Here is a 14,592-nt window from a genome sequence, read left to right on the forward strand (position 1 = left end):
ATCTCTCCTAACCAACCATAGCCCTGAGTTTCCTCTCTGGCATGGCCGTGTATAATCAGGAAGCTGCTGTAGGAACCATTAGGAGTGTGCCACACTAAACAGAGGAAACAGGGACACTCCATTAAGTATTCCCCCCTCTGCTGTGGTTTTGTGGTGGTTCACTGGGATGACCTCTCTCTGGGAATAGCTGTGGTGGGATCAGAAACACAACAGGGAGTTGTTGTTGTTGTCTCTCCTCAAGCACCACATTGGAAATTAGTGTTGTATATGAATTTCATGTGTTACCCTCTACTGTAATATTAACCAAAAAGGTAATTCAATCAAATAAAAAATGTACAGTAACACCACGGACAGTAACACCACGGACAGTAACACCACGGACAGTAACACCACGGACAGTAACACCACTCTCAATAACAGCTCTGGCAGTAACAGCTTGTCTCTGTTTCTCAGCTGTCCAGGAACCAGCGTTTCTCGGCCGGCTTCCACCACACGGTGGAGACCCTGGTCAACATGATGATGCCCCACATCACCCAGAAGTACAAGGACAACCTGGACGCAGCCCGGAATGCCAACCACAGCCTGGCTGTCTTCATCAAGGTCAGCTGGCGCCGTCTGATTGGCTAATCTAGCACCGTTGGTCCTCCTCATAGCCGGTTCGGGATAATAACAATGTATTGGTGTTCATTAGAGGTTGATGATATCCACTGTTCTGTACTATACTGAACTGTATGTGGGAATGTCCTTTCCTTCCTGTGTCCACAGCGCTGTTTCACCCTGATGGATAGAGGCTTTGTCTTCAAGCAGATCAACAACTACATCAACTGTTTTGTGCCCGGAGACCCCAAGGTAGTTATCATGATTAAATAATTATCATTACAAATGATAGTCCACCACTAGACCTTTTTGTTTCTTACACTAATGTGCTCTTATTTTCAGACTCTGTTTGAGTTCAAGTTTGAGTTCCTGCGTGTCATATGCAACCACGAGCACTACATTCCCTTGAATCTGCCCATGCCCTTCGGAAAAGGGAGGATACAGAGATTTCAAGGTGAGCACATTTCCATCGTTTGGGCAAAATAAAAGCAACTGTATGCATGTATACCAGGGTCATATGAGGTACATCTATTGAACTCGAAGCACAAGGCTTTTGTAATATGACGTTTTGAGGGCTGTCTGCCAAAGGCATAGAGTGTTTCAGCAGATAGTGGATTCAATCGTTTCTCCAGCAGCATCTCGTCGAACTCAAGCACAGTACCCGTACTGTCCAAGTTCTGTCAGCCAAATGTCATAAAGACACGTTACAGTATATCATGTACTGTTCTCTTTGTGTTCTTGCTACCTCTGTTTTGGAATAGAGCTTATTTGTTTGTTTCCACTTTGCTCCTCTTCTCTCTTTTGCCAATTAGCTTTACTTTCTCCCAACATGGAGTCATACAGTAATCCTGTAGGTAGGTTCCAAGGTGTGCTGTCTGCTTGTCCTGTCGGAAAAAAAATACTTTGACCCCCCTTGTTTTAAATTATGGCCACATAGGCAAAAGAATCCCCTTGAACAACTCAATTGAGTCATTCATTCAACAGCGTCATCACATACATTTGGCGTGGATGTGGAATGATTCATTTGTCTCTCCCATGTCTAATACTAAATTATCATTTTGATGCTTTATCTCTATCTATATGAACTGTAATTGGCTGTGATGAGTGAGTTAGAAAAGGTATGGGTGTGTGTACGTTTGAATTCTTTGGACTACAAAGCATTCCTATTTCTGTGTCAAGGGTTTGGATTGTGCGAAGATAGCAATAGGTTTGTACTTGAGGGCAAACCATTTCTTTCCTTTTTTAAAAATCTTCAATTGAATTTCAATTGAACTTTTCGGAGGTGTTTACATTTTTAAATGTGCATGTAAACCAATTACAGCTCATATTGAGGCTAACAGTGGATGTGAAGTTTTAGTACCATCATTTCAGTACATCTTCTGTGTGTTACTTTTGATTTGACTTGTGCCTCATGCTCTGTGACGCGCTCAGTTTATTTGCCGGTCTGTTACCCATAACAACCACCCTGCTTGCTAACTGTATCTGTTTATTCACTGCCTGGTCCCCGACTCCTTTAGACTCATAATTACCAGACAAATTGCCGATCTGTGTAGCTAAACAGAATGTAAGCTCGTGAGCCTTCCAGGATGGTTGTACGAGGTTATGACTCCTGTCTGGTTGTCTATTTTGCCTGATAATCTCTGTTGTATACATTGTATTGCAATACTTTAGAAAGTCATTATTTACAACCACTCTTCTTTGATTTTAGTTGTGGGTGTATTTTTTTAATTATTGTATCTAATCGATTATCATAAGTGATCATGAAATTGTAATCATTGTAACCAATATGTGTTATCCTATCCTTACACAAATAGATTATCAGCTTGTATTGGGGTTGTTGGTTTGTTTGAATACTTTATCTTGTTGGAAAAGTTTCTCAGCGTTGGAAATAGTTTTGTGGCCTGATTACAATCTTCATTAGAGTTCAAGTGCAGTTGAACTTCATTCGAATGGCGCCAAGTCTATTTAAAGGCAAAGGTCGACTCAGTGCTACACTGGTGGTATTGTTTACATCGGGGCAGATAGTTTAGGTTCATGACTTCCTCCTAAAGTCTGTCTCTTGTCTGTCCTCCTTCCAGACCTCCAGTTGGACTACTCGCTGACCGACGACTTCTGTAAGAACCACTTCCTGGTTGGGCTGCTGCTGCGGGAGGTGGGCGGGGCCCTGCAGGAGTTTCGAGAGATCCGTCAGATATCCATCCACGTGCTCAAGAACCTGATGGTCAAGCACACCTTTGACGAACGCTACACCTCCAAGGTAAGCAGACTAATTCTCCCCACCTCTTTCCTCTAGTCGTTTCGAAAGTCATCATAAGGGACAATGAAGTTTAATCAGAGCTTTAACTCTATTTCAGAGCCAGCAGGCTAGGTTGGCAACTCTCTACCTGCCTCTATTCGGTCTGCTCCAGGAGAACGTCAACAGGCTCAATGTGAAGGAAGTCTCCCCATTCATCATCAACCAGTCCAACAATGTAAGGCTGCCATCTAGTGGCTGGCTACCACCACAACTCAAAGGCCCTACCTGTAAATGTTTGACTTTACTAATGGTCCATTTTCCTTTCAGAATGGAAGAGATGACCCACTCCTGGGCAACTCCATGATGATGACGCCTCCACGCTCCAGTACTTTGTTAGACAACAGTTTGCACAAGGATGTGTTTGGGGTTATCTCTGGCACCGGTGAGATTCAGTCTGCTTTTGGCAGGCAACGATATGACACTCGACTCATGTTGTCCCGTGGTGATTGAGCGACATGCGGGCCCACGAGTTTAACTGTGCTGTTGTCTTTGTGTTCCCCAGCCTCCCCCCACGCGTCCTCCACCCCCAACATTAACTCTGTCCGGCACGCTGACTCCCGGGGCTCCCTCATCAGCACTGACTCTGGCAACAGTCTTCATGAGAAGAGCAACTCTCTGGACAAGGTACAACTCCATGGAGACATAGTACAGCCACTGTCATGGACCGTTACTTAAAGTTGACCATTTCTGCTTTCACTTATTGAGGGTGCAGCCTATGCCTGTTGTATGTGTCCTACTGGCACATGACCTCCATCAGGATTTCAGATCGCTGCAGTGCTGTTAGTCCATTTGGGCTACAAATACATTTGTACGGGTCAATATGAGTTTAGCAGCTATTCAGTGAATGAGATTTAGGCCACGTATTTAGTTGAGGATGTTTCATGCATCATTTTCTGTATTTCTCACTGACACATAAGAGGTGCGTCCAGTGGCAAGACAAAGTATGTGAACAAAGTATGTGAACCTTTTGGAAATACCTGGATTTCTGCATAAATTGGTCATAACATTTGATCTGCTCTTCATCTAGGTCACAACAATAGACGAACACAGTCTGCTTAAACTAATAACACAAACAATTATACGTTTTCATGTCTTTATTGAACACACCATGTAAACATTCAGTGTAGGGTGAAAAAGTATGTGAGGCCTTGGATTTAATAACTGGTTGACCCTCCTTTGGCAGCAATAACCTCAACGAAACGTTTTCTGTAGTTGCGGATCAGACCTGCACAACGGTCAGGAGGAATTTTTGACCATTCCTCTTTACAAAACTGTTTCAGTTCAGCAATATTTTTGGGATGTCTGGTGTGAACTGTTCTCTTGAGGTCAGGCCAAAGCATCTCAATCGGATTGAGGTCAGGACTCTGACTGGGCCACTCCAGAAGGTGTATTTTCTTCTGTTGAAGCCAATCTTCTGTTGTTGATTTACTTCTGTGTTTTGTTTTCCGGTTGCATCACCCAACTTCTGTTGAGCTTCAATTGGTGGACAGATAGCCTAACATTCTCCTGCAAAATGTCTTGATGAACTTGGGAATTCATTTTTCCATTTGATAGCAAGCTGTGCAGGCCCTGAGGCAGCAAAGCAGCCCCAAACCATGATACTCCCTCCACCATACTTTACAGTTGGGATGAGGTTTTGATGTCACTGTGCTGTGCCTTTAATTCTCCACACATAGTGGTATGTGTGTGTTCCTTCCAAACATCTCAACAGTAGTTTCATCTGTCCACAGAATATTTTGTCAGTAGCGCTCTGGAACATCCAGGTGCACTTCTGCAAATTCCAGATGTGCAGCAATGTTTTTTTTGGGCAGCAGTGGCTTCATCCGTGGGATCCTCCTATGAACACCATTCTTGTTTAGTGTTTTATGTATCGTAGACTCGTCAACAGAGATGTTAGCATGTTCCAGAGATTTCTGTAAGTCTTTAGCTGACACTAGGATTCTTCTTAACCTCATTGAGCATTCTGCACTGTGCTCTTGCAGTCATCTTTGCAGGAAGGCCACTCATAGGGAGAGTAGCAACAGTGCTGAGCTTTTTCCATTTATAGACAATTTGTCTTACCATGGACTGATGAACATCGAGGCTTTTAGAGATACTTTTGTAACCCTTTCCAGCTTTCTGCAAGTCAACAATTCTTAATCTTAGGTCTTCTGAGATCTCTTTTGTTTGAGGCATGGTTCACATCCGGCAATGCTTCTTGTGAATAGCAAACTCACATTTTGTGGGTCTTTTTTATAGGGCAAGGCAGCTCTAACCAACATCTCCAATCTCGTCTCATTGATTGGGCTCCAGATCAGCTGATTCCTGACTCCAATTAGCTTTTGGAGAAGTCATTAGCCTAGGGGTTCTCATACTTTTTCCAACCTAGACTGTGAATGTTTAAATGATGTATTCAATATAGACAAGAAAAATACAATAATTTGTGTGTTATTAGTTTTCTATGTTTGTCTATTGTTATCTTCATCTATGACCAATTTATGAAGAAATCCAAGTAATCCCAAATGGTTCACACACTTTTTCTTGCCACTGTATACCTGTGACAGTTATGAGGTTATCCCCTATTAATTTGTCGTTGTACCATTGACTCCTCCACCCACCCACACACTCCTGCTGCTGGCAGAAGGAGAATATCAGGCGGAGACACTCTGCCAACGTGCTGCGCTTCTTTTCCGAGCCCGAGGACTCCGTACTTCCCATTCGCTCCAAGCGCGCCACCGTGGACTTTTCCCTGCTCACTGTCCCCAGTGTCTCAGAGAATCATGTCCCGCATCACACCACCACTCCACTCCAAGTACAGAATACCAATAAGCCTCCCTCACCCCCTTCCACCCAAGAGTGTCCCATCTGGGAGTGTGTGTGTGTGTGAGAGAGTGTGTGTGTTTTAGTCTTTGCCGAGTTCCTTTCTTTGCCAGGCGGATGATACACAGTTTCGTCTCTGGTGCCATGAAGCACAGCTACTGTGTGGCTTCATGGGTCTTTCTGTAGGAGTGATACACACAGCTGGAGCCTCCTTTATTTTTGATCTCGCTCACATGTGCTGTGTGACTTTTCTATCTCCGTCTGTAAGAGTTCTGAGGACCAGTTTTTGTAGGATATTCCCTTTCTTTGTGTTATGTTTCTCTCCACTTTGTCCTCCACCGTTTTTTATTTTTGAATGATACTCTGAGGAGGCAGTTGGCCAGAAGGGGAAAGAAAAACACAAATGTGTAATATCTGCTTCATTTTTAGGCTGTGAATGATACCCATCTAGTATATTTCCAATTATAAATCTGTCTTAATAAAGAATTCATGTAAATGATCGCCTACCCTCTTCAGTCAAATTCCCAGACTTATTTGGGGCAGCTAAGTTTAGCCGCTAACTTTCTCTGTCAACACTCCTCCAAGACAAGACAAGACATAGCTGCAGTCTTTCCGTGAGGTCATCCTCAGTTAGGAGTTCTGGTCTAGACTAACTCACCGCTGGCAACGGAAGACGTTGTATTTTGCCAATCCCACGCTGTGGTATAACTCCTGGTTCCTGCTCTCTGTCCCGGCTTGGAGAATTCTAGTGATTAGGCCCTGCACGTAGAGCTGATCTGGCAGTCTCACCCGCGTCTAGAGGCCAATAGGGCCTGAGTGACTGACTCCATTAGTGTAGTCATACTGCACTGTGAGTCATACTACATGCTTATCAGCACATCATATCACATGAATAGTAATGTATAGGATGTAGATGTACTGAAGGGCAATTTAGTATTACATAATAATGGCAATGATAAACTCTCTGTTTTACTGTTGAAAAAAAAAAATTTGATTCGTTTTTATTTTCTACCCGTTTTGCCTTTTAAGAACATGGACGGATTAAGATGAGATGAAGAAGTAGACAACAAAATGGCAAATATGTCAACAAAGACAGGAATATGACAATACTACACCTCCCAATAGCGTTATGCAGTGAATAGAGCAGAAGTAGAGTGTTGTGGTGTATTCCAGCCGATCTCTGACCAACGCGTCTGTCCCTCAGAACCAGCCAGCCTCAGCCCTGGGCAGCAGCCTACTGCGCTGTGACAAACTGGACCAGGCTGAGATCAAGAGCCTGCTCATGTGCTTCCTGCATGTCCTCAAGAGCATGTCTGAGGGTAAGACCACACCTCTCTCTAGTGCAAGTACATGATTATATGAGGGGGGGTGGGGGTATGGATATGCTTAGTGACCCGTGTTTTCTACAGCCAGTAGTTTCCCCAAGACTTCATCCCACATGACCCCCTATCCTCTATTTAGTGCACTGCTTTTGACCCAGTGCCATCTGGGACGCAGCGCAGGTGACTCTCTAACTCCCTTCTATCCTTCGTTCAGATGCTCTGTTTACATACTGGAACAAGGCCTCGTCTGCTGAGCTCATGGACTTCTTCACGCTAGTAGAGTAAGAAGTGAACTCGGCTTGGCCGTGTTGTTGTAGTCCTGATGCCACTCCATACCATTTACCGTGCATATCGGGGGATGTTTAAGCGTCCTCTGTCCACATTGAGTAACGATGAGTCTCCCAACGTTTTTGTTTCCAGGGTGTGTCTCCATCAATTCCGATACATAGGAAAAAGATCCATCGCAAGGTAATGTTGCCAGAATGGTTCAATTAGTTGTATCGCGCTTGTATGTAAAACCTGTATATGAGACTACGTTCATCATTTATTACACTTTCATATATGTTATTGTTTATATAATTGTGTTGATTCAAATGTTATGTTAATGTTGTGTGAATATTGTCCAACCATTTTAGGGACATGATATTGTGCTATTTTAAGGTATAGGAATGAATGTCGTTTTGTAGTAACACTTGAGACCAGAACACACACCAGTGACTGATATTTCTACCAATAGGCCCAAAACAGTACTAATGTGTGGTTTGTTGAGCTTGGTTAACATTGTGTGTACAGTAAAGCCCGTGAAACACTACACCATATAAACACACTATACAGTACGCTCATAATTTGCCTTTGGACTCTGGCACACACATTCTCTGTGGGAGCTCTCTGCCAGACACACTGATGGCTATGGGTCTCACTCTCCACTCTCTCTAACCCACCACCACTCTCTCTGTTTTTCTATTCATTTTAAATGCTGGCAAGTTTAATATGGTTTTATAAAAAAAAAACATGGCTCCTGCCCCCTCCTGCTTGGGTAAGACTAGAGGTGGAATTAACTCTCCTATACTAAAAGCATGTTGTCTTCTCTCTTTTCTGATTGGCCATCTTATAACAGCACACAACTGATTGAGCATGTAATAGCACCTCATTACTCTATCCTGACATAAGCGTCACCGTATATAGTGTCTGTCACTGTCATGTGCATGCGCTGGCTTCTGCTGCTACTAACTGCTGTCATGCTGATCTGGCATTGTCTGACCCATCGCATGAGAAACACCCTTCTCTGAATCGCCTCACAGCTATGATTTTACTTCTCAACACTGAATCAGGACTGTATAGATGATCACAAATGGGAAGAGTAGCAGTGTGTTAAATTCGCTCCAAGATGCTCCAAATATACCTAAAGCAGACATTTGTTCATGTCCTAGAGGTGCGCTTGATTATCTCTTTAACCCTATTTCTAGCCTGGGAGACAGTTCATGATGAAGACGAACACAAAGGAGTCTTAAACTGATCTGGTTACCAGGCTATACATTATATCCTACCATTTTTTAAATCAATAGAATAGTTAGGTATGTAATATCCAGTCTAACCTGCTTGACTAACCCTGGTCCTGCTGGTAGTGAGCCACTCGTCTAACAGTGTCCTGTTTCCTCATCAGGAACCAGGAAGGGGTGGGACTCGTAGCAGCACATGAGCGGAAGTCTCAGACTCTGCCTGTGTCCCGTAACAGGGCGGGAATGATGCATGCCCGCTTACAGCAACTCAGCAGCCTGGATAACTCATACACTTTTAACCACAGTAAGTGCCCCCAAACACCCACCTCTAAACCAAAGGCCCCTCTGCTCCTCCCTCTGTAGTCAGTCATCTCATCATCATCATCATCATCATCATCATCATCATCCTCTTCATTAGAATCATGTGTGCCAAACCCAAGTCCAAAGTCAGCCGTTCTAGAGACGTCCATGGATGTTGTGGTTTTGAGTGAATACAAGTTAGGGGTTTTACCCTAGAGAGTACATGAACCCTTGGGTTGAAGGGATGGTTTTCATCGGGCCACGGTCACTGTGTAACGTTATACTGACTTCACAGGAAAGCAAAAGAGATTCAACTCTATAGTATAGGGTGTCTGTTACATGATTCCCTTTTAATGAAGTGGATTTCTTTGTGTTTTCAGTGTAAGAAAGATTTCAAGTGTTCTTGGAATATCTGTAGACCATGGTAAGAATGTATCAGGTCAACGACAGGCAGCTTTCAGACTATTAGCTCTGTTCATCTGGTTAAATTAAGAGCATGCCATTTTAGCTGAGAATGAGGCGTTTTAAACCCTCTGATCCCTCTATCCTGTTAATTTCTGTTCCCTTAACTCATTTCTTTGTATTCAAACCTCTGAAAAATCACAAGTAAAATGCATTTTGTTTTCAACTCCACGGAATATTATTTCCTCCTCCTGAAGTTTTTTTAACCTTGATACTAATGATGACTAATGACTCATCTCTGATTGCATCGCAAATTGCACCCTAGTCCCTATACCAGAGCCCTATGGGTCCTGTTTAAAAGTAGTGTACTAAATGGGGAATAGGGTGCAATTTGAGACTCCGTCAGAGCACAAGAATTTAGGGGTGATTTGAAAGTGCTCCAGCAGTGTGTGTGTGTGTGTGTGTGTGTGTACCCTGCAGCCTATAGCCACTCGGATGCTGACGTGGTGAACCAATCGGTCCTGGAAGCTAACATCGCCACGGAGGTCTGCCTCACCGTGCTGGACACTCTCAGCATCTTCATCATGGGATTCAAGGTACACTCCTAGCTGTGGTTTCTGTTGGTGATAATAAGCGGTCCTCAACATGTAAAAGTCATCTCAATGCCTTACTCATGTGATTATGTTATCTAAAAGTTGAAACTCCCTCTTCAGTTTTGGCTTACCAATCACTGACAAGAACACAATCCTGCTTATGTACAGTACATGCATTTGTTATGTCTTGTTTTCCATTGGATTGGATCTGTCACCTTTTTCCCCACTTCTTACTTGATGTTGTCTTACTGCCAGTCCCCGGGCTTTTGAAGACAACTGTCTGTACTTTTATGTCCTCAGACCCAACTCTGTTCGGACCATGGCCACAACCCGCTCATGAAGAAGGTGTTCCAGGTGCACCTCTGCTTCCTGCAGATCAACCAATCAGAGACGGCCCTCAAGCAGGTCTTCACCTCGCTGCGCACCTTCATCTACAAAGTAAGGAGGCCAGTGGTCCTCAATACTTCGCAGTAGTGAAGTGTTTTTCTCTCCCTGTCTTAAATGTGCCGAGTATCTAATCATCACTGTGCGTGTCTTGTTTCCAGTTCCCCTGCACCTTCTTCGAGGGTCGTGCGGACATGTGTGCTTCGTTCTGCTACGAGATCCTGAAGTGCTGCAACTCGAAGCTGAGCTCCATCCGCAGCGACGCCGCCCACCTCCTCTACTTCCTCATGAAGAGTAACTTTGACTACACCGGGCGCAAGTCCTTCGTCCGCACTCACCTACAAGTGAGAGAGAGAGAGAGAGAGGGTTACCCTTCTACATGCTGATACATTTGTCTCCTCAGAAGATCTCTATGTAGCAGCACGCTCTATGGAGCTTTCCTAAAGAGTGGCTTGGTTGATGGTTATGGTAGTAGTTTTGTATTGATGTGTGCGTTTCCTGCCCTCACGCCCAGGTGGTGATCGCCGTCAGTCAGCTGATCGCTGACGTCATCGGTATCGGAGGAACCCGCTTCCAACAGTCCTTGTCTATCATCAACAACTGTGCCAACAGTGACAAGACCATCAAGGTCAGATCCCGATGGGGACACTTCTCATTCAAACTGCATGTCATCAGTATTGCTTGGTCTTTAATGAACATATTATATGAAATATATTACAGCCAAGGCTGGACCACTTGAATAATCTGCTGTATTATCCTGTGTAGAACACCGCTTTCCCGTCAGATGTGAAGGACCTGACCAAGCGGATCCGGACGGTCTTGATGGCCACAGCTCAGATGAAGGAACATGAGAGAGACCCGGAGATGCTGGTGGACCTGCAGTATAGCCTTGCCAAGTCCTACGCCAGCACGCCCGAACTCCGCAAGACTTGGCTGGACAGCATGGCCCGCATCCATGTGAAGAATGGAGACCTGTCCGAGGTCTGTACCAGGCTACGGGTCAGAATTTGGGCCTAAAAATATGAGTACAAGTCAATGCCAGAGGGATGGGTGTTATTTTGATATGTGTAGTTATTTAAGGAATGGATTATGGTAGAATCTCTCTATACACAGTATGCACAGTATGATGATGTTATATGTTGAATTCAAGTCATGTGGGTGGCTGGTAAAACATACTGATCCATCTGGGATGTTCTCTGTTGTTCACAGGCAGCCATGTGTTATGTGCACGTGGCGGCACTGGTGGCCGAGTATCTCCGGAGAAAAGGTGCGTTTTCCGTCAGCAGTAGAGATGTTGCTGATGATTGTCTTTCAATGGTGCCGTTGTCTCTTTTCAAGGCAGGAGAACTTCACAAGGGGTTCATGAATGGTCAGCGCATTGTGATTTTAATGAAATTATTGGATAGTCATTAGTTTGTTATTAGTCAGTAGTCCAATACTATACTGTGATTAGTGTACATGTAATTTGTCATTCTTTCTACGTTCCGATACGATCAGGGGCCGTATGTATTAGTGATGGGGAAGAAAACCGATACAGTGACACACAGGGATCTTATTTTTGACGATATAGGGTGTTGTTTTGACAATATCGCAATGTTATTTCTGCATTAGTTGGCTGTACCTGCACCAAAACTCCTTCATAGCCTTTTCTCCATCTTCTTTTTAAATAGGGAGACAGTTTGTTTTCAGCACTTTTATTTCTATGACTGATCAAAACTCGTTTTCTCATGTCTCTCTCTGTCCCACTGCAGCAGACATATGGTGAGGAGTATGTTTGGAACATCAAATCGCAATAAAATGGCGCTGTCGAATCGCAATACATATACAGTTGAAGTCGGAAGTTTACAGACACCTTAGCCGAATACATTTAAAATACGTTTTTCAAAATTCCTGACATTTAATCCTGGTAAAAATTTGTGAGGTCCCTGACGATTCCCAGACCTAGTATGTATCAAGCGGCTCAGAGTTGGAGTGCTGATCTCGGATCAGGTCCTCCCTGTCCGTATTCAATGTGATCTAAAAGGCAAAACTGATCATAAATCAGCACTTTTTCTCTGAGATGATTGATACATACAGCCACATATTTTGTCATTATCACTATAATCTGTCGGTCTGTGTTTCACACACAGCCTCTTAACACCAAAGGGATAATCAGCTCTGTGAAAGCAGGTCCACTCATAGCACACTGTATAAGAGAGCAATTATCTGTTTCCCTGACAACAAAGTTTGACCTTTTGCCTGTTAGTACACCAGATAATGTTCTGAATGAAGCTATATTTCGCCCTTAGTTTATAACCTGTATAAAACACCTCAGAAAGAAGAAAAAGTCTGTCTATTTGGTTTATTGATGATGGTCCCATCTCCTTAACGTCCGTAGGCATGTTCAAGCAGGGTTGCTCAGCCTTCCGGGTGGTCACTCCCAACATTGATGAAGAGGTGTCCATGATGGAGGATGTGGGCATGCAGGATGTCCACTTCAACGAGGTGAGAGACTAGCAGCCCGCTGCTCTCTGCTGCCAGGTCAAGACATGAGTTCTGGTGCTCGTTTGAATGTCCTTTTTTGGGCGGGGCATTCACAATTCTTATCTTTTTTTTAATGATCAGTTTATATCCTTGGATCATTTCCAGCACACTTGCTGCTAAATTTTGGAGTTTGCACTTTCCTGGAGATAGCTGCCTAGTTATCTTGTAGAGATGTTATCTGTGAATCAGCTCTGCTCCTCACTATCAAACAACATGCAAAACAAAAGTACTTACGGAACAACATGCAACCAATTCCACATCTAATGATACGCTTGAATTTATTACAAATAAATCCTCTCTGTTCTCTAATAAGGCACAGTGTAGCTTATCAGTGTGGCATATGATAGCCGTCCAATAGCCATTTAGAGTTGATGCGGAACAAATGTGCATTTAAATCCCATTTTCGTATCCTGTTCACCACATCCTCGTTATACAGGATGTCATTGGAGTTATACAACCGTTTAGGTTGTTGCATCAAGGACAATAGGCTTCTAGTACTTTCTCTTTGCACTAACCTTCATAAAGCTTTCTAAATGTTCATAAAGCTTAGAAATGAAGCCCTCGTGTTGTCTGTAGCCAGATCACCTTTTGTGTGGACACCATATGAAAAGTGTTGTTTTCTCTCATCCTTTCTCCAAAACAGGATGTACTGATGGAGCTGTTGGAGGAGTGTGCTGATGGCCTGTGGAAGGCCGAGCGCTATGAGCTCATCTCAGACGTCTACAAGCTCATCATCCCCATCTATGAGAAGCGTAGGGACTTTGAGGTACAGCAGCAGACCTGCACCCTCTGTTGCTTCCACTCTCAAGGTCACGGGGCTCAACAGTGAAGGATAAAGGCCCAGACATTGATTCAAATATGCTGGTTCTTATCGGTGTGTTTCTCAATTCCACAGAAACTGGCTCACCTGTACGACACGCTCCATCGTGCCTACAGCAAAGTGACAGAGGTCATGCACACGGGCAAGAGGTTGCTGGGCACATATTTCAGAGTGGCTTTCTTTGGTCAGGTGAGCTAGCGATTGAAATCTGACCGTGGGCTGTTGTATCACAGAACAATGCAATGGAGATCACACAAATTGTTTCACTTTACTATTGCTTTGCTCTTCCAATTACAGTATGCAGGTATTTAGATTTTGAACGACTTATATTTTCAATGTATTGCTTAAGATTAATTCAAATTCAAGGTGCAAATGGCTAAATAAATGAATAAGTGCCCTTTATCCCCCCCAAAAAATAATCTTGATTTGAGCATGGGAGCTGCTGGAAGCGTTTTGATTGATAAAAGCATGACCACGTCACGTGGCCTTTTATTATCTATTCTAATACTTTTTTCCCCCCTGCTTCTTATCCTCTTTAAAGGCAGCGGTAAGTTCTGCAGTAGGATCTGCTCCTGAACAGCCCAAATCTGTGTGTGGTGTGCTGTTGCTGTAATCCATGCCATTTCTTTCAGACAAAGTGTGCTGCTTAAAGCTCTTAGCAGTTACATTAACTCACTAACCTTCCGCCAACTTCTTTTGTGTTTGGTTGTTGCAACAGCATTGCATGTTGCTGATTCAATGGAGTAATAGACTGTCTTCTTAGCTTCCATTTTCCAATGTTATTTTCTAAGTCTTCTTACACCTGGTTCTTCCTCATCTTTCACTGTGTTAACTCTTGTGTTTTGCAGTTGTTGCTTTTGACAGTTTGCTTTGTTGGCGTGGATAACCTTCATAGAACCATGTTCCTCGGTGTTACTTCTGTATGTGGTGTTATAGTGTGAACACTTACATGCTATAGTTGTAGTCTGGGTAGTGTTGGAATAACTATGATTTTTTTTTTTTTTTTTCTGTTGCTCTACCTACAACTCCGTAGCAGTACCAGTTTACTGACTCTGAG

General features: G+C 43.6%; 1 protein-coding gene across 9 annotated transcripts in view; it reads left to right on the plus strand.

Annotated features, from left to right (window-relative positions):
• Positions 1–14,592, plus strand: part of LOC118367029 (dedicator of cytokinesis protein 9-like) — a 120,656-nt gene that overhangs the window by 101,690 nt on the left and 4,374 nt on the right. For 6 of the 9 annotated variants that reach the window (XM_035749987.2, XM_035749985.2, XM_035749980.2 and 3 more), the window contains exons 28-47: positions 454–600; positions 766–849; positions 940–1,051; positions 2,676–2,854; positions 2,952–3,068; positions 3,161–3,275; positions 3,396–3,517; positions 6,897–7,011; positions 7,229–7,295; positions 7,435–7,482; positions 8,678–8,817; positions 9,696–9,811; positions 10,109–10,246; positions 10,354–10,536; positions 10,707–10,820; positions 10,958–11,173; positions 11,402–11,459; positions 12,570–12,676; positions 13,359–13,481; positions 13,611–13,724. In XM_035749987.2, the coding sequence (XP_035605880.1) occupies positions 454–600; positions 766–849; positions 940–1,051; positions 2,676–2,854; positions 2,952–3,068; positions 3,161–3,275; positions 3,396–3,517; positions 6,897–7,011; positions 7,229–7,295; positions 7,435–7,482; positions 8,678–8,817; positions 9,696–9,811; positions 10,109–10,246; positions 10,354–10,536; positions 10,707–10,820; positions 10,958–11,173; positions 11,402–11,459; positions 12,570–12,676; positions 13,359–13,481; positions 13,611–13,724 (2,415 nt within the window). Of the gene's footprint in view, positions 1–453; positions 601–765; positions 850–939; positions 1,052–2,675; positions 2,855–2,951; positions 3,069–3,160; positions 3,276–3,395; positions 3,518–6,896; positions 7,012–7,228; positions 7,296–7,434; positions 7,483–8,677; positions 8,818–9,193; positions 9,238–9,695; positions 9,812–10,108; positions 10,247–10,353; positions 10,537–10,706; positions 10,821–10,957; positions 11,174–11,401; positions 11,460–12,569; positions 12,677–13,358; positions 13,482–13,610; positions 13,725–14,592 lie in introns of all 9 variants that reach the window. The other 3 variants (XM_052493773.1, XM_052493772.1, XM_052493774.1) reach the window with 1 other exon arrangement.

Source organism: Oncorhynchus keta, chromosome 34 (genome assembly GCF_023373465.1).
Source record: "Oncorhynchus keta strain PuntledgeMale-10-30-2019 chromosome 34, Oket_V2, whole genome shotgun sequence".
Lineage (NCBI taxonomy): Eukaryota > Metazoa > Chordata > Actinopteri > Salmoniformes > Salmonidae > Oncorhynchus > Oncorhynchus keta.